We start from the raw sequence: 27,385 nt of genomic DNA, 5'->3' as shown, positions 1-27,385 counted from the left end.
ACCTGCTGGAGTGTGTGCGTCGACCTGCTGCTGACACAACCCTTGACTGGCCTCGGTTGGTTCCCCACTGGTCACGGACCAGACATCTGCTTCGGTAGCTGGCAGAGTGGAACTGGGAGGACGCTGTACCCTGTACCCTTGTACCCAGAACAGCCGGAGAACGGAATCGGTAATTCTGTTGGTCACAAGATGAAAGCGTTCGTCTTGAGGCAATAGATTTTTTATTTGCTCATAGATCTTAAAAGATCTCTTCAATAACTAGGAGGGACAGCATTGATATACAGGTAGAAGTACAAATACCAGGGCTCACAGGCCCTCTTTATATAGACAGAAAACACACTGGCCTGGTCAGATCCTTCCCTATACCTTTAGGATTTCCAAATCAATCAGACCATCTTACTTCCAGTGCATAACGAATCAAGATTAAATACTAAAAAGGAGGAGTCCAATTTCCTTAGAATATATAACTTCCAGGAACGGTGGAGATCATTTCCTGGACATGTTTACATAAAGAAACACAAATGTCTATGCATTACCAACACCCCGCACACAGGATGGCATGGATTCAGTGATCACATACACAAGTGATGTACTACTAACACCTTTACACAGGAACTACAGACACAAAACCTGCTGTCTGCTGTGCAGTGGCCACTCAGACATTCAGGAAGAAACCAAAATTACCATCTAATTTCCTTATCACTGGGATTCCTTCCTTAAGTAATTTTCAAAGTGCATTTTCAATTTTTTTTTAAAATATAGTAATTTTTTTTTATTTCAGATACAAAATCACAGTACAGTATCATGGCCTTTTCTTTTTTTTACATATACACCGGTAAAATGCTTTGCTGTTATACAAAAACCAGCTTTAATACATAACATTTTCTATTTACTTCCTACCCCCCCCCCCACCCTCACGTCCCCATCCCCCGAGTTTGTCCTTTACTTCCTATCACTTATTCCCTAACTTCTTTCTAGCCTTATTTTAAATTGTTATGCTATGTCTTTTCCATACACCATGTTATGTTATGTTACTTCTGTCATATTGTCTTAGTCTTACTGGAGTTACATAGACCCTATTCAATATAAATAGTTGTATTTGTTGGTGTCTGATGGTGTACGTTGCCCTAGTCGGGGAAGCCAATGCCCTACTCCATTCCTGCTCCGTTATATCCCCTACCTCCTGACTCCAATATTTTGTATTCTTTTCCACTTGAGTGGTTTTTTTTTATATATCCTAGAAACCCTCACTTCCTTACTGGATACGAACAGTTGCTTTATTGGTGAATCCTGTATGTTAATTGCCCCACTACCAAATGTCGCCTGCAGACTAGGTCTCAGCTGAAGGTACCGAAACAGCATCTTATTATCCACTTTATATTCTCTAGCCAACAGATCGAATGTTTTTTTAATGCCTCCCACATACACCCACATACACCTAGCCCACCGTTTCTATTCCAAATCTCCCCAAACACAGCTTGCTTTCTCTATTCCTTAAGCTGGGTACACATCTATACAATCCCTGTTTTCTTGCCAGCGTTCGACCGACCATACACGCGACCGACCGTCCACAAACACCAGCCGATACGTGCGTACACACCTGCACAATTTTACTTGCGACGTCCGATCTACTCCCGTCCAAACAGTCGCAAGAAAAAGATCGTACCACAGTACACACTGTCTCGATTTGGGCTATTGACACGTCAAATATAAACAAAATTATCATAACGGGCTGGGTTAAGGGCATACCAAAACAAAGATGCGTGAGTACAGAACCTAAACAAAAGTGACGGGGTACGCGTCTAAAAATTAGTCAGCCGGCAGGGTGACTAAACTTCTAGATAGATGGGGTACGCGTCTAAAAATTAGTCAGCCGGCAAGGTGACTGAACTTCTATATAGACGGGTACACGTCTAAAAATTAGTCAGCCGGCAAGGTTAAGAGGATAGGGGCGGTTAGGCAGACTGGGGTGGTGAGCCCCTCACCACCTTTCTCTGCCCCTCACTATTGTACTCAGCCCTCATTATCTCCCTCTGCCCTTCAGCCCCATCCTCTGTCCTCATAAATTCCTCAGCCCACTACTCACCTGTCCTGGGCTCCTGTCCAGGGCGCATAGCAGCTGCTGGTCACACTGATGTTACCACAGGTACAGCCAATCATCCCGTACACAGTATGTTTTAATAAGGTCCCTCAACAAGCTACAAGTACTGGTTTATGAGCAGGTGTGCTGATTGAGATATACAGTGCATGCTGCCATTGTCATTGCAGTGGGGCAAGGTCACTTTTAAGCATTCCACCGCTGGCAGCGCAGCACATGTTGCAGGATGGACCTGCTATTAGTGCAACAGCGGGATCTATTTCCCAACGTTTCTATCAGTCCTGACAGAGGCAGCTGCTGATCTACTTTGTACGAAAATGCCATAAATAGGTATTCCAAATGCTGCAATCTGCAGTCGCCAGGGTGAGAAGGGAGGTGCCGCAGAACACACACTACTAGTCTGAAGCCAGCGGCGGATGGAGAAGGGGACGGGAGTTGAGATGGGATTGAGTGTCACAGGCTGCCTGATCACTGCCTGCCACAGTGATCGCGATGCAGATAATAAAGATTACTTACAAGGAGGGAGGAGGAAAAAGCTGCATCATTAGTAAATCCAGAAGCTAGTAGCATCGCTGTTCGTGAGCAGCTGACTGACTGGTACAATCAGTGCGTAACCATCAGCCGCGCACCCCCAGAACCGCGTCTAGCTGCTGGAAATCAATAGAAGAAGAGGCTTCTTCTCCTCCTCCCTCCCAGTAAATATACAGCTGGGGAAGCAGTAATTGTAGTAAAAAAACGAGGGTTAAATGTGTATAGCGTAGCAGCTACAGTTAAAGTATAGACGCTGACAAGTCGCAATGTAAATAAAGGAGACGTATCAGAGTCTATGTGTTGCGTCTATGGTCTGTGTTCCATCTATGGTCTATGTGTTCCGTCTATGGTCTGTGTTCCATCTAGCGTTTCAAAGGTGCCCTGTTCTGAACATGAATTTCCCAGACATGGTACACATTATGTTACACATTACATTGCCATACATATGTGTACCATGTCTGGGAAATTCATGTTCAGAACGGACGGAACACATAGACCATGAGAGGAATGGAGAGAAGGGCAGCGGCAGGGAGCTGCGGGGCTGTTCTGGCACATTGTGCACGGTAATACCTGAGCTCATCCAGCAGCAATTGTGGGGTACGTCTGGCCGCTCCCCCTCTCTTTGTTACAAGTGGAGCTGATGAAGTGAGTGGCTCTGGGTGAGAGCTGCCTTCCCTACAAGCTGCAGGCGAGAGGCGGCAGCAACAGACAGCAAGGAGCCATGAGAGAATACAAAGTAGTTGCCCTGGGATCCGGCGGGGTGGGCAAGTCTGCCCTCACTGTCCAGTTTGTGACCGGATTCTTCACAGAAAAGTATGACCCCACCATTGAGGACTTCTACAGGAAGGAGATCGTGGTAGTAGTGTGTGATCCTGGACATATGATAATGACCCCTGCACTCTAATGTGCAGAATATAGTACACCGACAGTTTGTGTTGTGCTCGGACGCAATTGAGAACTAGCTGTAATTGGCATACATGGTAGTGGCGGCAGCGTGATGATGCCAGGCATTGCCGGAGAAGTAATATCCTATAAAATGTTAAACCTGTCAGTTGTGTCAATCCTTTAATTTTATTTTTACGGTATATACACAGCACTAATTCAAGCTCCATTACCTGGACAACAAATCGGGAAGGGGCATAGGGTAGTGCCAGGATCGCTCAGGGTTCTCCATAACTACACGTATTAGCACCTTCCCCAGATGTCTGACTGTGGACCATGACCCGCATACAGCAGCATTAACAGCCGCCAGCGAATCGCTGTGGATATTAGTGGGGCAGGTGCAGGGGATGCTGCCTGTACCCCACGCTGCCCAGTTATCACCTCGCCTCTCCCTGTATCCTTCCTGGACTGGGGGGTGGGGGCTGTGAATTTAAGGGACTGGCAGGCCACATGGCACAGAGGCAGCCAGAGCAGTGGCTGTGAGATGATAGGTGGCATACGGTATTTCCCCACTGAGCTGTAGGGCATGGGGTGGCTTGGATAGGCTAAGGTTGTCCCATTGTAGATCAAAGTGCTGATGGCTCTTGGGAGATGCAAGGAGAGAAAAGGAGACATAGTCCAATACAAGGAACCAGCCGGCAGGGTGACTGAAATTTAGACGCATAACCCGGCTATATAGAAGTTTAGTCACCCTGCCGGCTGACTAAAATTTAGACTAAAATTTAGACGCAGCAGAGATTGATCCGCACAGTCTAGTTTCCCAAGGGAGTTGTATGGATATTATTTCTCCCTTCTCAACTCTTGTATAGAGCACTGGTATAGCAAAAAGTTTTACAACTCCAGATGGCGCCAGTGAGCTAATAATAATGATCTTATAATAACAGGTGATAAGGGGGGAAATGCAAAAAAATACTTCCTTTATGCACGGTGGTCAGGTTCCATATGTGGAGTATCTCTGTCAGTTTGTGAACTCCGGTATATGCAAAAAAGAAAGGCTCAGGATAGTGAAGCCAGTTTTAATATACATATACATACAAAAACATAACATACAAAAATACACAATAATAGATCCAGTGAAAAACAAAATCCAGCAATCAAGTGCCCAGTACAATTACCGGATAGAGTATCAGAACTGGGTGTTAATCAGTTCATAAGCTCGGTATAATAGTCACCAGTCTGGTCCCGGGTAGCAGTCCTGGGTGTAGAATACCGGAGGTAAATTCCTGGTGTCCCCTTGAGCTGGATCAACAAAGGCTGCCACTTCACTTAGCCAACGCGTTTCGACCCTATGTAGAAAAGGTCTTTTTCAAGGCTTGTGTTGTGGCATGGGCAGCTTCCGTTTATATAGTTTGTCCTTAATTGGAAGGGATCAGCGGTGAACGAGCGTCCACCTGTCTTCCCCGCTGTCACCGCTGATCGCTTCCGGGTTCCGGGTTTGCATCGCGTCACTTCCGGTATGTGGAACGCTGTTTGCGTTCCAACTAGCCGGAGATTCTACTTCCTGGCTCTCCGTGACGGAGCGTACCAGGAAAAGCGCAGTGCACAAAGCTTGTCCGCAGTGTAGTCCCTGATCCGGCATTATTTTCTGTGATGGGACAAAATAATATGCGATAATCAGGACATTGAATGCAGTACTTCGTGACACCTTTACTCAGTCCACAAAGTGCATATAAAACATCAATTAATTAAAAAAGGAGTGTGGTCTAAAAAAAAAATAGAAAAGCACTAAAATTCATTCTATAAAAACCATTTTATCTCAAAGTCAGCGTTAAGTCCACCTGGTTTGAGAGTTCCAAAATCATAAATACAGCGCATCTCTGCTTTGGCAAGAGCAGTACTCAAATTGCGCTGTCTGTTGTCCGTCTTGACGCTTTTAATCGCCAAGAATCTTTTTATACCACTAATGGATTTATTGTGGACCTCATTAAAATGCTGAGACAAAGCATGGGTGGCGAGCCCTTTTTTGATGTTACGTAGATGCTCGCCTATTCTGACCTTAAATGGTCTTGAAGTACGTCCGATATATACTAAATTGCATGCGCATTCTATCATATAGACCACACTCTTTGTGTTACAAGTTAAAAAATCTCTAAGTTCAAAGGATGTACCATTGATGGTAATTTTATCAATTTTTTTACTACCATCACCTTTCACTTCTCTACATCCCGGGCAAATCCCACACCTATGAAACCCTTTTGTAAGGATATTGCCCTCTTTCTTTTGAGGGGGGGAGGGCACTTCTAACCAGTTTATTCTTTAGGTTGGGAGCCCTTTTATAAATGAACTGCGTTTTTTTGGGAATAATTTCCCCTATTATGGGGTCACGAAATAGAATTTCCCAATGTCGCTTAAAGGAGTTTTCAATGTATTTATATTGTGCAGAGTAGTTAGTGATGAAGGCCCACTCTGCTTTGTTATTCTTTCTGGATGTATCATCCTCTACATTGATAACTCTGTTTTCCAGTAGGGCCTTACGGTCAGTATTGTCTACCAAGGTTCTGGCTTGTTGGATTGATTTTTCCTTATAACCACATTTTTTGAATTTCTTTTCTAATTGGTCAGCCTGCACTTTATAAATTTCATTCTCACTGCAGTTTCTTTTAATCCTTTTGAGTTGACCACCCGGAATTGATTCTAAACAATTGTTGTGGTGGTCTCGATGTAGGTGCCAGAATCCGTGGGTTTCGTGAAGGTTTTAGTACATAAAACTCCATTTTGAATAAAAATAGTGATATCTAAAAAATCAACTGAAACTTCACTGATATTAAAAGTAAGGTCTATGTTTAAAAGATTAGTATTAAGGTATGTACAAAAGGAAGACAGGGTTTCCCGTCCCCCTTTCCATAGGAACAGTATATCGTCTATATACCGTTTCCAGGATACCAGGTTCGCCCCAAAGGGGTTGTGGGACCAGATGAAATCCTGTTCCCACTTCCCCATAAAGATGTTAGCATAACTTGGGGCGAACCTGGTACCCATCGCCGTGCCGACCTTCTGAATGTAAAAGGTCTCATTAAACATAAAGTAATTATTATTAAGAATGAATTTAATACCTTCTATTAAAAACAGTTGTAACGGGGTAGCTAAAGTGCTTTTCAAAAGTGCTTCTGTGCAAGCTTCCACCCCAGCCTCATGCTGGATTATCGTATATAACGATCTAACATCCGCGGTCACCAAGACGTATCCCTCCTCCCACTGGACCGTGGATAGGTAGTTCAACAAGTCTTTGGTGTCCTTCAGATGTGATGTATTCTCCAGAACTAAAGGCTGTAGGTGGAAGTCAATGAACTCCGATAAGTTTGCTGTGAGGGAGTTAACCCCTGACATAATAGGACGCCCTGGGGGATTCAGGGGGTCCTTATGAACCTTAGGTAGAAGGTAAAGAACCGGAATGGCTGGTTCATCATTCAGTAAAAATTTAGCCTCTCTGTTTAGTAGGACACCATCCCCTTCATATTTTTCTATCATCTTTTTTAATTTTTCTAAGATGACAAGAGTGGGGTCTGCTCTTAATTTGTGATATGTTGTTCTATCTTCTAGGTGTTTCAAAACCTTGGCTTCGTATCTGGTTCTATCCATTAAAACTATGCCCCCCCCCCCCCCTTATCACTGGGTTTAATAGTGATAAGGTGATTCTCACTGAGGTTCTTCAATGCTGTCCTTTCTTTAAAAGTAAGATTGGATTTTAAGGCCTTTTGGGGTGCTTTTTTAATATCCTCCTGGACTAGGGAACAAAAAGTGTCTATAAAGTTCCCCTTTATAAAAGTAGGACAGAAAATAGATTTAGGTCTAAAAGGGGTCTCATTAGGTCTGATGAGTTCCTCCTCATTGTTCGCGGGTTCTCTATTGAGAAAAATTTTTTTTAGGCACAGTTTTCGCAGGAACTTATGCACGTCGACAAATGTGGTAAATTTATCTAAAGGGACTGATGGGGCATATTTAAGTCCTTCACCCAAAACTGCTGTTTCTATATCGGTAAGGACATATGTACTGAGGTTAAAAATTTTGACCTTTGTGGCTTCCTCTATGATTGGAGGGCCTGCTTTAACCTTAGATCTTTTTCTCTTGACCTTATTCTTTTTTTTCCTCTGTATGATTTTAATTCTATTGCCACCCCTTTTACCTCTATGTGTTCTTTTAGTTACCGTCTCACATTTGTAGACCGATGTTTCCCTAAAAAATGATCTCCATGGTTATCTCTCAGGGGATTGTACCTATTTCTGTTTTCTCTCGGGGTGCGGTCAACAAATTGGGTTCATTTATCTCCATAGAAACCCCAACCACCTCTGGTAATAAACCCTTCTTGACAAGTAAAAATAGAAAAAATAATAATAAAAAATATATTAAAAATCCCACGCCCTATAAAAGAACTGCTCAAGAACACTTCCAACCAAAAAGGAGAGATCGAGAGCCTAAAAGAGACAGGGAATGGAATGGGAATAGAGAATTCCATCCTACAACTGCAAATCATAGGGGCGACTATAGAGAGGAGAGACCTAGATATCAAAGAGACCACAATTGGAGAGTTCGAGATGACGACCAATTTGTTGACCGCACCCCGAGAGAAAACAGAAATAGGTACAATCCCCTGAGAGATAACCATGGAGATCATTTTTTAGGGAAACATCGGTCTACAAATGTGAGACGGTAACTAAAAGAACACATAGAGGTAAAAGGGGTGGCAATAGAATTAAAATCATACAAAGGAAAAAAAAGAATAAGGTCAAGAGAAAAAGATCTAAGGTTAAAGCAGGCCCTCCAATCATAGAGGAAGCCACAAAGGTCAAAATTTTTAACCTCAGTACATATGTCCTTACCGATATAGAAACAGCAGTTTTGGGTGAAGGACTTAAATATGCCCCATCAGTCCCTTTAGATAAATTTACCACATTTGTCGACGTGCATAAGTTCCTGCGAAAACTGTGCCTAAAAAAAATTTTTCTCAATAGAGAACCCGCGAACAATGAGGAGGAACTCATCAGACCTAATGAGACCCCTTTTAGACCTAAATCTATTTTCTGTCCTACTTTTATAAAGGGGAACTTTATAGACACTTTTTGTTCCCTAGTCCAGGAGGATATTAAAAAAGCACCCCAAAAGGACTTTAAATCCAATCTTACTTTTAAAGAAAGGACAGCATTGAAGAACCTCAGTGAGAATCACCTTATCACTATTAAACCCAGTGATAGGGGGGGGGGGGCATAGTTTTAATGGATAGAACCAGATACGAAGCCGAAGTTTTGAAACACCTAGAAGATAGAACAACATATCACAAATTAAGAGCAGACCCCACTCTTGTCATCTTAGAAAAATTAAAAAAGATGATAGAAAAATATGAAGGGGATGGTGTCCTACTAAACAGAGAGGCTAAATTTTTACTGAATGATGAACCAGCCATTCCGGTTCTTTACCTTCTACCTAAGGTTCATAAGGACCCCCTGAATCCCCCAGGGCGTCCTATTATGTCAGGGGTTAACTCCCTCACAGCAAACTTATCGGAGTTCATTGACTTCCACCTACAGCCTTTAGTTCTGGAGAATACATCACATCTGAAGGACACCAAAGACTTGTTGAACTACCTATCCACGGTCCAGTGGGAGGAGGGATACGTCTTGGTGACCGCGGATGTTAGATCGTTATATACGATAATCCAGCATGAGGCTGGGGTGGAAGCTTGCACAGAAGCACTTTTGAAAAGCACTTTAGCTACCCCGTTACAACTGTTTTTAATAGAAGGTATTAAATTCATTCTTAATAATAATTACTTTATGTTTAATGAGACCTTTTACATTCAGAAGGTCGGCACGGCGATGGGTACCAGGTTCGCCCCAAGTTATGCTAACATCTTTATGGGGAAGTGGGAACAGGATTTCATCTGGTCCCACAACCCCTTTGGGGCGAACCTGGTATCCTGGAAACGGTATATAGACGATATACTGTTCCTATGGAAAGGGGGACGGGAAACCCTGTCTTCCTTTTGTACATACCTTAATACTAATCTTTTAAACATAGACCTTACTTTTAATATCAGTGAAGTTTCAGTTGATTTTTTAGATATCACTATTTTTATTCAAAATGGAGTTTTATGTACTAAAACCTTCACGAAACCCACGGATTCTGGCACCTACATCGAGACCACCACAACAATTGTTTAGAATCAATTCCGGGTGGTCAACTCAAAAGGATTAAAAGAAACTGCAGTGAGAATGAAATTTATAAAGTGCAGGCTGACCAATTAGAAAAGAAATTCAAAAAATGTGGTTATAAGGAAAAATCAATCCAACAAGCCAGAACCTTGGTAGACAATACTGACCGTAAGGCCCTACTGGAAAACAGAGTTATCAATGTAGAGGATGATACATCCAGAAAGAATAACAAAGCAGAGTGGGCCTTCATCACTAACTACTCTGCACAATATAAATACATTGAAAACTCCTTTAAGCGACATTGGGAAATTCTATTTCGTGACCCCATAATAGGGGAAATTATTCCCAAAAAAACGCAGTTCATTTATAAAAGGGCTCCCAACCTAAAGAATAAACTGGTTAGAAGTGCCCTCCCCCCCTCAAAAGAAAGAGGGCAATATCCTTACAAAAGGGTTTCATAGGTGTGGGATTTGCCCGGGATGTAGAGAAGTGAAAGGTGATGGTAGTAAAAAAATTGATAAAATTACCATCAATGGTACATCCTTTGAACTTAGAGATTTTTTAACTTGTAACACAAAGAGTGTGGTCTATATGATAGAATGCGCATGCAATTTAGTATATATCGGACGTACTTCAAGACCATTTAAGGTCAGAATAGGCGAGCATCTACGTAACATCAAAAAAGGGCTCGCCACCCATGCTTTGTCTCAGCATTTTAATGAGGTCCACAATAAATCCATTAGTGGTATAAAAAGATTCTTGGCGATTAAAAGCGTCAAGACGGACAACAGACAGCGCAATTTGAGTACTGCTCTTGCCAAAGCAGAGATGCGCTGTATTTATGATTTTGGAACTCTCAAACCAGGTGGACTTAACGCTGACTTTGAGATAAAATGGTTTTTATAGAATGAATTTTAGTGCTTTTCTATTTTTTTTTTAGACCACACTCCTTTTTTAATTAATTGATGTTTTATGCTAATGAATTTTTTTTTAAACCTATCCATAATTTTAAAATATTGGATGTTTTTAGATGCATATATCAAATTTTATTATGTATTTATTCATCTGCACTCTCTTGCACAAATAATCTATATGCACTTTGTGGACTGAGTAAAGGTGTCACGAAGTACTGCATTCAATGTCCTGATTATCGCATATTATTTTGTCCCATCACAGAAAATAATGCCGGATCAGGGACTACACTGCGGACAAGCTTTGTGCACTGCGCTTTCCCTGGTACGCTCCGTCACGGAGAGCCAGGAAGTAGAATCTCCGGCTAGTTGGAACGCAAACAGCGTTCCACATACCGGAAGTGACGCGATGCAAACCCGGAACCCGGAAGCGATCAGCGGTGACAGCGGGGAAGACAGGTGGACGCTCGTTCACCGCTGATCCCTTCCAATTAAGGACAAACTATATAAACGGAAGCTGCCCATGCCACAACACAAGCCTTGAAAAAGACCTTTTCTACATAGGGTCGAAACGCGTTGGCTAAGTGAAGTGGCAGCCTTTGTTGATCCAGCTCAAGGGGACACCAGGAATTTACCTCCGGTATTCTACACCCAGGACTGCTACCCGGGACCAGACTGGTGACTATTATACCGAGCTTATGAACTGATTAACACCCAGTTCTGATACTCTATCCGGTAATTGTACTGGGCACTTGATTGCTGGATTTTGTTTTTCACTGGATCTATTATTGTGTATTTTTGTATGTTATGTTTTTGTATGTATATGTATATTAAAACTGGCTTCACTATCCTGAGCCTTTCTTTTTTGCATATACCGGAGTTCACAAACTGACAGAGATACTCCACATATGGAACCTGACCACCGTGCATAAAGGAAGTATTTTTTTGCATTTCCCCCCTTATCACCTGTTATTATAAGATCATTATTATTAGCTCACTGGCGCCATCTGGAGTTGTAAAACTTTTTGTTGTTCGGATGTTTTAATTGTTGAAGGTTTTTGGATACCCTTCTTTGCAATTTCTGTGGCGGCCTGGCGCAGAACTGTAATAGACATCACCCATTGTACAGAGCACTGGTATCTCCTATATATTTGGCTACATCTGTCACTCAAAGTGGGTGTCTGTGTCTATAACGCTCTGTTCCTGGACTTTCCTCTTAATGTGTGATTGCCTTCATCTGTGCTGAACACCTTTCTGAGAAATTAACCTGTTTAAAACAGGTGATGGCAATCATACATTAAGGGGAAGTCTAGAAACAGAGCATTGTGTCCCTCCTGGAGAGGGTCATGTTGGGAGGTATGTGACAGAGAACCAGCCCTATGAGCCCACAGACAGTGCCAGATACCCACTGCCTTCCCATGTTTCCCAGCACTGCTACTCCACAGCCACCAGGTGAGCGCCCCCCTCCCCCCCCCCCCCCCCGCGCGCCCCCCCCCCCTCCCGCGATTCGCGGCAAAAACACCCGCTCCCCCGCGACCCCCCCTACCGCGATTCGCAGCAAAAACACCCCCGCGACCCCCCCTCCCGCGATTCGCTGCAAAAAGAACCCCCCCACGACCCCTCCCGCAATTCGCGGCAAACCCTCCCCCGTGACACACACCCCCCCCCCCGATTCGCGAATAAAACACCCCCCCCGCGACCTCCCTCCCGCGATTCGCGGCAAAAAGAACCCCCCCGCGACCCCCCCTTGCACGATTGGCGGCACCCCCCCTGTGACCCCGCGATTCGCGGCACCCCCCCCCGCAATTCGCAGCAGCCCCAGGATTAAATGGCACATGCAAAACACTGACATGGCTATGGTCGACAATGAAAAAGGTTGACATGAGTTTTTGAAGATTTATTTTTAATTTTTTTAATTTTTTCATATTCATTGTCATGTGTCGACATGGACACCAATGAAGTGGCACACTTATGTCAACATTTACATGTGTTGACCTTTCTGTGTTGATTTTTTCTTGTGGCGATTCGCGTCACACCCCCCCGCAACCCCCCCTCCCGCGATTCGCGGCACCCCCCGTGACCCCCCACCTCCCGCAATTCGCGGCAACCCCCCACCGGAACCCCTGTGAACCCCGCCCTCCCGCGATTCGTGGCACCCACCCCCGCGACCCCCCCTCCCGCAATTCGCGGCAGCCCCCGTGATTCGCGGCAGCTCCAGAATTAAATTGCACATGGAAAACACTGACATGGCTATGGTCGACAATGAAAAAGGTTGACATGAGTTTTTGAAGTTTTTTTGTCATTTTTTGAATATTTTCATATTCATTCTCATGTGTCGACATGGACACCAATGAAGTGCCACACTTATGTCAACATTTACATGTGTTGACCTTTCTGTGTTGATTTTTTTCTTGTGGCGATTTGCGTCGTCCCCCCCCCCCCACCCCCACTCCCGCGATTCACGGCACACACACACCTCCCCCGCGATTCACGGCACCCCACCCCGTGACCCCCCCTCCCGTGATTCGCCACAACCCCGCCCCGTAACCCCCCCTCCCACGATTCGCGGCACCCACCCCCGCGACCCCCCCTCCCGCAATTCGCGGCACCCCCCCGTGATTCGCGGCAGCTCCAGAATTAAATTGCACATGGAAAACACTGACATGGCTATGGTCGACAATGAAAAAGGTTGACATGAGTTTTTGAAGTTTTTTTTTTTCATTTTTTGAATGTTTTCATATTCATTCTCATGTGTCGACATGGACACCAATGAAGTGCCACACTTATGTCAACATTTACATGTGTTGACATTTCTGTGTTGATTTTTTTCTTGTGGCGATTCACGTCACACCCCCCCCACCCCCCCGCAACCCCCACTCCCGCGATTCACGGCACACACACACACCCCCGCGATTCTCGGCACCCCACCCCGTGACCCCCCCTCCCGTGATTCACGGCACACCCCCCGCGACCCCCCCTACCATGATTCGCCGCAACCCCCGCCCCCGTAACCCCCCTCCCGCGATTTGCGGCAACCCACCCCGTGACCCCCCTCCCCCGATTCTCTGCAATCCCTCCCGCGATTCGCAGCATCCACCCCCCCACAACCCCCCCTCCTGCAATTCGCGGCACCCCCCGCGACCCCCCCTCCTGCAATTCGCGGCACCCTCCGCGACCCCCCCTCCCGCGATTCGCGGACACCTAAGTTGCAATACAGGGCATCTTTCATACAATTCTAACCATATTTCTCATATACAAACGTTCACAAATTAAGGGGGCGCAGCCCCTTACGACGGTGTGAAGAGCGCCCGTAGGGCGCGATGAATCACCTAGTGTCTGCAATATTTGTCTACTCCTGAGACAATGTTGCTATGTAGCAATACTTTGTTGCTAAACTCTATTCATTAGAGTCTGGCAATAATATGCAGACCGCTGACAGCAATAGCTGTATCTTTCTATTTCTTTGATGGGAATTATTTGTGGGAGGTAACAGTAATAAATATCCCTCATATATATGATCTGTTCTTCACACATGATAGAGTTGCTGTTTACTCATATACTGATTTTGCAGTCATTATATTGATAGAGACAAATATCTGCGGCTATTGCAATTGCACCTGCCGCTTCCTCCGTCTCTAACAGGCTGTTAGGGAATTGGCTGATTTATTAGAATTTTTTATGTGGACTGATATCCAGATTTTTGTATATTTATCTTAAGTCCACAATTGATTCTATATGCATAGGCGTACATTGTCAGCGCAATTGTCGCAATTGTCTGCAGCTAATGATCATTTAACCGCCGCTCTCTATAACTGTAAGCGGCTTCTTAAAATTTAGACGCATAACCCGACTTTATGTGCTTGTAGGAGAGATCATGCAGCTATGGAACGCCCACATGGGCCTTCCAGCTTTGGCAGTATAGTCGCAAGGACGGCAGCATATCGGTCGAACGTGCGTACACACTGCACTTTTGTTCCGATATGAGGCCGTCCTGTCGGATGAAAATTAAACAGCAAAGAACCTTTGACCGACCGAGTATGGACGGACAAGAACGTTTTTTGCCGTTTATCGCTCGTACGGGACAGCATACACACATATACAATTGAACGGCCGTCCGACCCAGAACGGAAGAACGGCCCGACGATTGTATATATGTGTACCAGGCTTTAGACTACTATTTTTCCTTTTTCCTTTTTCTGGCCCATATTGGTATTTGTGTCCACACCCTCGTACTCAAGTACCCTGTTTGCATACTCCAATACTTTTTTTGCTTGTTTAACTAATGTGCCATTAGGTAAACAATTTGTGGAATTTGTATTTCCACTGTTACGATCCAGCAGAATCTGTTTAGGTGTATATCCACTTCTAGCTTGTTCTACCATTCTGTTAACATTTTCTCCACATTCTCCTCTCACCCATCCATTTAGGTGCCATATTTGGAATGCTATGTAGTATAATCTGAAATGGCCCAATCCTCCTTGATTCTTATTCTTGCCCTCTTTTCCCCCCAGATAAAGGACGACTTAACACTGTCTAACATTTTAAAATAACTTGATCGGAATATATGTGGGCGACTGTTAAAAAACATACAACATTTTAGGAAGGACCACCATCTTTATTAAGTTTATTTTTCCTGTTACTGTTAACGATAACGAGTTTTACCCATGTTTTCGATTTTTGCCTGAAACCATTTTATCAGGGGTTCTAGGTTATGTTTAACGTAATCTTCTGGCTGAATTGAAATATATACCCCCAGATACTTCATATTATCTACCCAACTCAGTGTTGTTACACTCCCCTGGTTTTGGGGACATTTACCCGTAAACGGGATTATATTTGATTTTGACCAATTTATCCTTACTCTTGAGAGTTCTCCGAATGCCTCGATTATTTTTAATACTTTCGGCAATTCTACTTTGTGGTTAGCAAGGTAGATCAACATATCATCGGCATAGAGTGATATCAACTGTTTATTTACCCCCCCCCCCCCGACCTAAGCCTCTAAGCTCCGCCATCTGCCTCAAGGCACAAGCCAGTGGTTCTATTGCCAGGTTGAACAGTATCGGGGACAGAGGGCACCCTTGCCTTGTCCATCTTGCTAGTTCGAATGGTAATGTGACAAATCCATTCACCTGGACCCTTGCTCTTGGAGCTTGGTACAACATTCTAATCCGTTTGTAGAGAAGAGGACCAGGGGTGGTGAAATATGGTGGTGATATATGGACAGGCAATCCACCAATGAAACTGGGTTCCCTCTTTAAAGATACCTATATGCGTCTGTACTAGCCATACTTACCTGTGAGTACGGTACGCATTCAATGTTGAATTAAATATTCACTTGTGGTGAAATCCCCTATAAATGCTAAAGAAACCTTTATGAGCACCATCCTCGTTTCTGAGCGTGAGTACGGGTACGCCTCTGGAGACCCTTCTCCCTGTTTCTGTGTATAAACACCCTCAGACTGTTGAGGCCCAACTGAACACATTTTTTTACATATTCCTTTGGATGTGGTGACAACTTTTCATCGCCCCTGGTCCTCTTCTCTACAAACTGTACCAATACGGGGTTGAGTGGTGACCCCTCTTTTCGGACTTGGCAGAAGAAAAGCGACTGCGCCTTGGGACTGATATATTTGTTTTTTTGTACAACATTCTGATTCATTTAATAAATTGTGGTCCCATCACAAATTTTCCAATAAAGATATTCCCACTCTATGATGTCATATGCTTTAGCCGCATCTAGAGACGAAATAGCAGCTAACTCCCCCCCCATCCTGCCCCACCTGGATATTTACATAGAACCTCCCAATATTCACAGCTGCGCTCTTATTTTTTACAAAACCCCGTTTGATCCGGCTGGATGAGTTTCCTGGATGCCTTCTCTAATCTGTTTACCAATACCTTAGCTAGTATCTTACTGTCTGTATTAATTAAGGAGATTGGTCTATACGACTCGGGTGACCCAAGACCTTTGCCTGCCTTTGGGAGCACAATTATTATGGCTTCATTCATTGAGTCCGGCAATTTACCTTCTTGTATACTTTTATTGAACATATCTGTTAATTTAGGAGACATTGCGTCACAATTTTTTTTAAATATATTTCTGATGGTATTCCCTCCCCCCCCCCCCCCCCCAGGTGCTTTCCCACTCTGAAAAGTTTTTATAGCTAGTTTTAGCTCCTCCTCTTTTATAGATTGTTCCAAACTATTGTACTGACCCCTATTAATAGAAGGTAAATCTATCCCCGCTAGGGATGGCCATCGACGATTAGAAATCATCGATGGTTTATGGCCGATGTCGAATAGTTTTGCCATCGATGGGGGAGAACCAGATGGTTTCCCACCATCGATGTCATGCTTAAACGAATAGTTTCGTCTTTGCTTTTTCATCAAGGTGTCGGGACACGGAGCATAGCTCCGCCCCCGTCATCAGCAAAGCCCCGCCGCCGCATTTTGATTGGCTTACAGGCCAATCAATCATAGAACATGGATGATCATCGATATATAAAAACATTGATGGTCGTCCATTGAATATTTATACACTATCGATGGTCAGTTGCACTTTTGCCAACGATGGCCATCGCTAATCCCCGCTAGGTACTTATGGATTTCTGTACACCCACCCACTGTTGTGGAGGCATATAGTTTCTTATAGTATTGCAAAAATACTTGTGCTATTTCGGGCGTTGTGCTCACCACCCTCCCTTGGCCAGAGTATATTTGTGATACATTCTGCGATACTCTATCCCCTGTGGCATATAGCTTCCTGGTCTATCAAACATTATGTATTTATTGTCTCTGTACTTCCTCCATCCACATTTCGTTTATTTTAGACCAATCTTCTCTTGCTTTATCTGTTTTTTTCTTGCCAGTATTTGATTTCTAATGCTCTACTCTCCTTCTCCAACTCCACAGTTTTTTTTCCTAGCCCCTTTTTTTAATCTGGGCAATCCTCTTTAGTAATACACCCCTCATTGTCGCTTTCCCAGCATCCCAGACTATCTCTTGTGGAGCCGATCCCTCATTAATCCTAGAGAACTCCTCCCATTCATTCATTCATTACCTCCAGTCCCTCTCCAATCTGCTCCAACCATGAGAAGGTTTGTGTCATTGGATGTCTATCCCTCCACCAGTCTTACCATCCTGTATCCGTTACAAAGTTGTCAAATCCTTTATTCCCCATATTTCTTTACTGACCATCTATCTAATCTGGGGTCCAGTACATTATTTTCACCATGTGTATGTGTCTTATATAATTTTTCCTCTACGTATTCCCATACAACAAGCTGTATTTCCGGGACAGTTTATACTGGACAAACCCCCCTTACCCAACCCCCTCCCTGTATACCACCTCCCTTGTAGTATACCTTGACTCCAGTTTCCATACCACCCCCCTCCCTCTCCCCCCCATCCCCTACCCATGCAGAGCCATAGTGCACCCTATCTAACATACACACTTGACTTGTGACATTCTTGTGGCTATTTTTGTATCCTGTCAGGTATCTTCCCTTTAGTCTGCAGCATTTCTGAGGTTCCCCAGCCTTGCTCCATACAGATTGCAGTAATGCAGCTAAGCTTCAGTGAGAGACTGTGTACCGCTGCTGCATTACTAATTGGACACCTGTGAGACCTCTGACCAGCTATTAACCATTTGGTTGTCTTTTTGCTGAAGCTGCTGGCTCTCCTATTAAGCCGAGTTGATTTCATACTGAGTTGTTCCTGGTTTTGCAGCAACCACCCGGCCAGTTAACCAATCCATGCAAGGCAAGGGGGTTAAATATCCTGCTCAAGGAACAGGAAATTGCCTTGAGCAATGTCGCTGACCACCCCTGTTGCCTGGCACCCTGCTCTGTAACTTTGTTACCACCTGCTACAATTCCTGGATTCTGCTTCCCATATCCAGTGTCCTAACTGCCATTTTACCACAGCCGCTAACCGGTCATCTGCTGTCTGGCAGCTGCAGCCACCATCTGCTCCACTGGGTCCAATCCACCCACAGTACCTGCTACAGTACCTGCTCCATTGGGTCCAGTCCAGCCACAGTACCTGCTACCTGCCTTACTGGGTCCATGCCAGACACAGTACCTGCTGTCCCGCTATCATAGCTGTTTGTGGGTTGTCCAGCTCCATCCGGATTCGATTATCAAATCATCCACCACCTGGTTCCCCGCCACTACAAGCATATCATCCACTATCCAGATTAATTCACTATTAATGCATTATCTTCAACCCAGTTACTTTAGTTGTGTTCCAGTGTCCCTGGATTCTGTTACGTTGCCAAGTCGGCTATCCTGAGTTTCCGTAAGTTAATTCCATAGTCCCTGGATCCTGTTACGTTGCCAAGTCGGCCATCTTGAGTTATTGTTATTTTGGCATCCCTGGAATATAGTATCAGTCTGGGTTCCCAGAATTGAGTACCTTAGAGACTTTCCGGCATCGTCGGTCTCCTGATCCTGTCTGGTGTCCCCAGAGTAAAGTGCCTCCAGTTCCATTCTGGTATTTCCAGATCCCGTCAGCGTCGCTGTAAGTCTGATCCAATTCTCAGTCATTGTATCCATCGCAGCCCACCACGGTTACGACTGAGTGCTCAAACCCTCATTCCTGACAACTTGGGGCAATAGCTATTCCAAGACCACAGTCACAGGTGGTCTCCCTGACATACCGATTATTATCCTTAACATGTACCATGTGAAGGAGGCAACAAGAGAAAAAAAAAAAACCTGTCCCACCACGACCTCCAAATACTATATATATATCTCCACCATATATTTTTTCGCCTCCTCTTAACCTCAATTCTCTCTTCTTTATAAGGCATTGTATCATATGCATCACCAATTTTATAGGAAGGGCAAGGAAGACTCTTGGCAGCGGCAGGTCCCAGCCCACCGCCGTGCAGCAGCGGCTTCTGTAGCTCTGCAGCCCGGGACAGCATAACGACTGCAGCATCTCCCAGCACACCGCTTGGCCACACCACATTCCCTCTCCACTGGAGGATGGGTGTTTACAGCTGGACCGCGCCGGGGTTGCCGGAGGGAGACCGGGGCCACAGCGCCCATACACGTTCTGAATAAAACATTTTTTTGAATTTGGCACCAAGCACCCCATGTCCAAAATGGTGTCGCAGCACAGAGGATTAACTCCTTCAGTGCTGTGGCTGCCATTATCCACGTGTGCAGGGGTCACTGGCCACACTCCCCCATTGGGCAGATACATTCCCCTCCTTAGTCTGTAGTGACAGAGAAGGGTGCGGGATAAGAGGCCGCTGTAGTGACAGAGGAGGGTGCGGGATAAGAGGCTGCTGTAGTGACAGAGGAGGGTGCAGGATAAGAGGCTGCTGTAGTGACAGAGGAGGGTGCAGGATAAGAGGCCGCTGTAGTGACAGAGGAGGGTGCGGGATAAGAGGCCGCTGTAGTGACAGAGGAGGGTGCGGGATAAGAGGCCGCTGTAGTGACAGAGGAGGGTGCGGGATAAGAGGCCGCTGTAGTGACAGAGGAGGGTGCGGGATAAGAGGCCGCTGTAGTGACAGAGGAGGGTGCGGGATAAGAGGCCGCTGTAGTGACAGAGGAGGGTGCGGGATAAGAGGCTGCTGTAGTGACAGAGGAGGGTGCGGGATAAGAGGCCGCTGTAGTGACAGAGGAGGGTGCAGGATAAGAGGCTGCTGTAGTGACAGAGGAGGGTGCGGGATAAGAGGCCGCTGTAGTGACAGAGGAGGGTGCAGGATAAGAGGCCGCTGTAGTGACAGAGGAGGGTGCAGGATAAGAGGCCGCTGTAGTGACAGAGGAGGGTGCAGGATAAGAGGCCGCTCTAGTGACAGAGGAGGGTGCAGGATAAGAGGCCGCTGTAGTGACAGAGGAGGGTGCAGGATAAGAGGCCGCTGTAGTGACAGAGGAGGGTGCAGGATAAGAGGCCGCTGTAGTGACAGAGGAGGGTGCAGGATAAGAGGCCGCTGTAGTGACAGAGGAGGGTGCGGGATAAGAGGCCGCTGTAGTGACAGAGGAGGGTGCGGGATAAGAGGCCGCTGTAGTGACAGAGGAGGGTGCGGGATAAGAGGCCGCTGTAGTGACAGAGGAGGGTGCGGGATAAGAGGCAGCTGTAGTGACAGAGGAGGGTGCGGGATAAGAGGCCGCTGTAGTGACAGAGGAGGGTGCGGGATAAGAGGCCGCTGTAGTGACAGAGGAAGGTGCGGGATAAAAGGCCGCTGTAGTGACAGAGGAGGGTGCGGGATAAGAGGCCGCTGTAGTGACAGAGGAGGGTGCGGGATAAGAGGCCGCTGTAGTGACAGAGGAGGGTGCGGGATAAGAGGCCGCTGTAGTGACAGAGGAGGGTGCGGGATAAGAGGCCGCTGTAGTGACAGAGGAGGGTGCGGGATAAGAGGCCGCTGTAGTGACAGAGGAGGGTGCGGGATAAGAGGCCGCTGTAGTGACAGAGGAGGGTGCGGGATAAGAGGCCGCTGTAGTGACAGAGGAGGGTGCGGGATAAGAGGCCGCTGTAGTGACAGAGGAGGGTGCGGGATAAGAGGCCGCTATAGTGACAGAGGAGGGCGCGGGATAAGAGGCCGCTGTAGTGACAGAGGAGGGCGCGGGATAAGAGGCCGCTGTAGTGACAGAGGAGGGCGCGGGATAAGAGGCCGCTGTAGTGACAGAGGAGGGCGCGGGATAAGAGGCCGCTGTAGTGACAGAGGAGGGCGCGGGATAAGAGGCCGCTGTAGTGACAGAGGAGGGCGCGGGATAAGAGGCCGCTGTAGTGACAGAGGAGGGCGCGGGATAAGAGGCCGCTGTAGTGACAGAGGAGGGTGCGGGATAAGAGGCCGCTGTAGTGACAGAGGAGGGTGCGGGATAAGAGGCCGCTGTAGTGACAGAGGAGGGTGCGGGATAAGAGGCCGCTGTAGTGACAGAGGAGGGTGCGGGATAAGAGGCCGCTGTAGTGACAGAGGAGGGTGAAGGATAAGAGGCCGCTGTAGTGACAGAGGAGGGTGCGGGATAAGAGGCCGCTGTAGTGACAGAGGAGGGCGCGGGATAAGAGGCCGCTGTAGTGACAGAGGAGGGTGCGGGATAAGAGGCCGCTGTAGTGACAGAGGAGGGTGCGGGATAAGAGGCCGCTGTAGTGACAGAGGAGGGTGCGGGATAAGAGGCCGCTGTAGTGACAGAGGAGGGTGCGGGATAAGAGGCCGCTGTAGTGACAGAGGAGGGTGCGGGATAAGAGGCCGCTGTAGTGACAGAGGAGGGTGCGGGATAAGAGGCCGCTGTAGTGACAAAGGAGGGTGCGGGATAAGAGGCCGCTGTAGTGACAGAGGAAGGTGCGGGATAAGAGGCCGCTGTAGTGACAGAGGAGGGTGCAGGATAAGAGGCCGCTGTAGTGACAGAGGAGGGTGTAGGATAAGAGGCCGCTGTAGTGACAGAGGAGGGTGCAGGATAAGAGGCTGCTGTAGTGACAGAGGAGGGTGCAGGATAAGAGGCCGCTGTAGTGACAGAGGAGGGTGCGGGATAAGAGGCCGCTGTAGTGACAGAACAAGGAGAATATGTGACTCTCTGTAATAAGTGATTATTACTTACCTGTGCTGGTATCTGTAGGGATTTCCTCCTCCTTACACTGCTGATCCCTCCTCACATCCGTCTCTTCTACCTTAATATCAGTCACATCCATCTCTTCTCTCTCTGTATCTTCTACCTTTATATCAGTCATATCCGTCGCTTCTTTTCCTTCTGTATCTTCTACCTTAATATCAGTCAGGCCTCCACCCTAAATAACAACAGTAATATATTAGTGTATGAGACACACACAGCTTCTCTACAGATCATGTAGTGAAAACTCACAATGGTATATCCACCTACCTGTGGGGTCCTGTGAGTCTCCTCTGTACAGTGCTGGGAATACAGAAAACGGGGACATCTCTCTGGGGTATCTCTGTTACTGGGTCCATCTGTAGGAGACACGCAGTGACTGAGGACATGGTATATATGTGATTATCCTGGGAATACAGAGGACGGGGACATCTCTCTGGGGTATCTCTGTTACTGGGCCCATCTGTAGGAGACACGCAGAGACTGAGGACATGGTATATATGTGATTATCCTGGGAATACAGAGGACGGGGACATCTCTCTGGGGTATCTCTGTTACTGGCCCCATCTGTAGGAGACACGCAGTGACTGAGGACATGGTATATATGTGATTATCCTGGGAATACAGAGGACGGGGACATCTCTTTGGGGTATCTCTGTTACTGGGCCCATCTGTAGGAGACACGCAGTGACTGAGGACATGGTATATATGTGATTATCCTGGGAATACAGAGGATGGGGAGATCTCTCTGGGGTATCTCTGTTACTGGGCCCATCTGTAGGAGACACACAGTGACTGAGGACATGGTATATATGTGATTATCCTGGGAATACAGAGGACGGGGACATCTCTCTGCGGTATCTCTGTTACTGGGCCCATCTGTAGGAGACACACAGTGACTGAGGACATGGTATATATGTGATTATCCTGGGAATACAGAGGACGGGGACATCTCTCTGCGGTATCTCTGTTACTGGCCCATCTGTAGGAGACACACAGTGACTGAGGACATGGTATATATGTGATTATCCTGGGAATACAGAGGACAGGGACATCTCTCTGGGGTATCTCTGTTACTGAGCCCATCTGTAGGAGACACAGTGACGGAGGACATGGTATATATGTGATTATCCTGGGAATACAGAGGACGGAGACAACTCTCTGGGGGATCTCTGTTAATGGGCCTATCTGCAGGAGACACAGAGTGGCTAATTACACACTACATATATACACACATCAGATTATCTTCAGTAGGACGGGTTATGAGTCCCGTAGCCTACAAGGTGACATTACCACTATTTCTAGTGTTCATTCTAGCACCCGCTATATTTGAAAACCCATGCAGTTCCTCTTCCCTTGTTGGGGTGTCTAGTGTTCCTGCTAGGCTGTTTTAGTGGGGCGCTGCGCCCTGCCCGATTTTTAAAGGGCAAAATGCGCCCTGCCCCTCTCGCAGCGCCCCGCTAAAACAGCCTCACGGGGAAGCCCAGCGACGCCGTAGACGGCGATGCCCGGCACTTCCCCGGCAGCATAGTGGCTTCGGAGGGGCCGGTCCCACCCCCTTTGATGACGCCGGCGGCCCGGGCACGCCCCTTTGATGACGCCGGCGGCCCGGGCACGCCCCTTTGATGACGCCGGCGGCCCGGGCACGCCCCTTTGATGACGCCGGCGGCCCGGGCACGCCCCTTTGATGACGCCGGCGGCCCGGGCACGCCCCTTTGATGACGCCGGCGGCCCGGGCACGCCCCTTTGATGACGCCGGCGGCCCGGGCACGCCCCCAGCTGTGGCCCGGTCCGCCCCCCGGCGCCCTGCCCGGTCTCCATCCTAGAGTGAACACTAGGTGTCGCTGTCTGCTGTAGAGGTTCTAGCACAGTGTGTTCTGTATATCAGCACTGATATGCAAACCAGACCTGTGCCAGAAACACCACAGCAGACAGCGACACCCCAGGCAGGGATGAGGAACTGTATGGGTTTTCAAATATGGCGGGTGCTAGAATGAACACTAACTACCTAACACATGAGCTGCAAAAAAAATTCCCCGCACCCCTAGGCCGATTTTTAATTATTGATAAATTCTTAAAAAAAATGAAATGAAGAAAGTTGTGTTTATATGTCATCCTTAGGGTCAGTGGGACATTGTAATGGACAGGCGTCGATACTGTTTGTCCACATGTTCTCATTGACAGCAATGGTTTCACTTTATATTCATAATTAATCATTTTAATTGGTCCGGGATCACCAACTCAGGGCACCCCAGCAAGTGTCCTGGGGCACCCCAGGGTGATACAGCACACCGTTTGGGAACCACTGGTCTAAAGGCCCCCATACATTAGGCCGACTTGTCCTAAGGACAAGTCGGCCCCAACTTCCCCTGAACTCCCCCAACAGCTCCCTGGGGAGCTTGATAAGATTTGGCACTTGATGTGCCATTTTTTACATGTGATAAATCGGATGTGATTTATCACATGTAAAAACCCGGGAAAGCGGCAGCAGACGAGGGTCCGGGGGGAGCTGCTGGAGAGGTAGCTGGCAGGGTCAGTTGTAGGTAGCTGGCAGGGTCAGTTGTAGAGGCAGGCGGGGATCGGAGAGCAGGGTCAGGTCCGGAGGAGTGGCAGCGGCAGGCTGGGAGCGGGGACCGGTAGGAGATGTAGCGGCAGGCGGGGACCGCAGATGCAGAGCAGAGACCGGGGGTGCGGTGGGAGAATAGAAAGAAATCCTATTCAAATGACTGGGCGGCCGCTGAATGCCGCCCAGTCTTTTAAATAGGATTTCTTTCTATTCTCCCGCCGCACCCCCGGTCTCTGCTCTGCATCTGCGGTCCCCGCCTGCCGCTACATCTCCAGCAGCTCCTCCAAACTCCAGCAGCAGGGCAGAGTGGGTGATAAAAAAGTACCCACGATGTGCCCATGATGGGTCAGATTCTGATATATCTTATGTTCAGCAGGTCCGACGCCCTGATCCAATGCGATGCTCGCGGGAACGCGCATCAGATCAGATGTCACAAACTTCCGATTTTGGGTCGATGTCACCCTAATTATTGGCCCAAAGTGCCGAAATCGGGTGAAATCGGCTCAAAATCGGCTCAAAATCGCATAGTGTATGGGAATTATTAAACTATCTATAAGCTAGTTAATTAGAACAATTAAAAGATACCTGGCAATTATACACAATGACTCAGATTTGCCAGCAATGATAAGTGTGCCTTTGCTTCTGTGCTATAGGAGAGGCAGGATCATGGGGGATATGGTAATGTACACAGACATCTCTAGGTTGTGCAGACCTGAGGGATCACCAGGTGTATATATATATATATATATATATATATATATATATATATATATATGTATGTGATTATTCCTCACCTGTGCTGGTGTCTGTAGGGATTTCCTCCTCCTTACACTGCTGATCCATCTCTTCTTCTCCCTCTATATCCTCTACCGTAACATCACACAGATCTTCCCCCTAATTACATATATAAAATCACACACATCTTACAGTCACTATTTATAAATGTAATCTCTCTCACCTTCTGCTTCTATTAGTTGGGGATTTATCTGTAAGTCCAGGTGCCCCCCCCCCCACCCCTACTAGATGAAAATCTAATTAATAATACTACAGGAATCCAGCAAACATAAAACATATCACCCTTCTCCTACAGCTTTCAAAAACCTTTAATCATGCAGGAAGAATGCAGACCCTGTAACAAACCAGCCTCCATCTATGTTATCTGTCTCTTAAACAACCTCACTCCTCTGGCAATAGAAGAAACATGGCTCCAACTAATCAGACACTGCCTCACCTGAAGCCCTCTCACACAGCGCTCTCCCCCTCACTCCAGGGGCCTTATTCTAATCCACTCTTTCTGACAAAATCCTTCTTAGATGGGCAAAACCATGTGCACTGCAGGTGGGGCAGATGTTACTTGTGCAGAGATAATTAGATTTGGGTGGGGTTTTACTTCAAAGTGAGATCTATATTGCAGTGTAAAAATAAAGCAGTCAGTATTTACCCTGCACAGAAACAAAATAACTCGCCCAAATCTAATTCTCTCTGCACATTTTACATCTGCCCCCCTGCAGTGTACATGGTTTTGTCCGTCTTAGAAGGATTTTGTCAGAAAGAGTGGATTAGAATAACCCCCAAAGTGTGGAAGCAGACAAGGAGGTGGGGTTGGAATAGTTATTCACTATGGGTGATGCTTATCCTCAGTTCTTTCCATTATAGTACAGTGTTCGCTATAGCAGGCGGGGGGAGAAGGATAGAGGAAACAACCAGTGGGGGACCAGGACAGGAGCGAGAGTGGGTAGGGAACCAGGAGAGGAGTATCGACGGGTGGAGGGCCAGGAGAGGAGCCACGACGGGCTGAGGCCAGGAGGGGAGGAGGCAGGAGTGGAGCAGCTATGGGTGGGGGTCTATTAGAGGAGCAGTGACAGGCCAGGGAGCAGGACATTAATATCAATGGGCGGGTATGATAAACAGATGGTTAGTGACAGATTAAGGTCCACATGGGCCCGGAGCTGAAATTTATGAAGGGCCTATTGTATGCCTTGGCAAGAGGTGTGGAAAGCACCATGGCAGTGTGACTAGTGATGTGGGGTGTGATCAGTGTGCTATGGGTGCAGTCTAAACAGGAAGTGTGGTCTGTGCCATGGGTGTGGCTTTCTGCTTGAAAGTCATAGCTAGTGCCTACTTTCAACCACTTTAAAGTGGCACTAACAAGTCACCATAATATACAGAATGGGGGGTATTTAATGCCGTGGGGAGGAGCTTTTACACAGCCAGGACAGCATTATTTTCGATAAGGAAAAGCCGTCCTCGCCATCCAACCACCCCTGCCGTATTCAATGTTAGGCAGAAATGCTCGCCATGAGAGGACAGTGAGGATCCCCTTAAATGCCGAGATTCGCCGAAAGGAACCAGTGAGATTGAAAATGCGAGTGAAGCGGAGGGCAATCTATCAGCACTGCTCGCCGTCAGGGGTATTGAATACCCCTGATAATCAGCAATGACATATGGTACAGAGAGCACCGCAGTAACCACTGTATAATACAGAGAGCACCGCAGTAACCGCCGTATGATACAGAGAGCAGCGCAGTAACCGCCGTATGGTACAGAGAGCACCGCAGTAACCGCCATATGATACAGAGAGCATCGCCGTAACCTCTATATGATACAGAGAGCACCGCAGTAACCGCCGT

The 27,385-nt window shown here is 46.8% G+C and overlaps 1 protein-coding gene across 2 annotated transcripts in view; it reads right to left on the bottom strand.

The window, feature by feature from the left end:
• Positions 1–27,385, bottom strand: part of LOC146010069 (uncharacterized) — a 146,784-nt gene that overhangs the window by 33,278 nt on the left and 86,121 nt on the right. For both annotated transcript variants that reach the window (XM_083150943.1, XM_083150942.1), the window contains exon 4: positions 22,181–22,367. In XM_083150943.1, coding sequence (XP_083007069.1) covers positions 22,181–22,367 — 187 coding nt within the window. The remainder of the gene's footprint in view (positions 1–22,180; positions 22,368–27,385) is intronic.

This window comes from Crinia signifera, chromosome 6 (assembly GCF_055691185.1).
Source record: "Crinia signifera chromosome 6, ASM5569118v1, whole genome shotgun sequence".
In the NCBI taxonomy this organism is placed as follows: domain Eukaryota; kingdom Metazoa; phylum Chordata; class Amphibia; order Anura; family Myobatrachidae; genus Crinia; species Crinia signifera.
The sequence above is the reverse complement of the archived record's forward strand: the minus strand, read 5'-3'. Positions and strand labels throughout refer to the sequence as shown.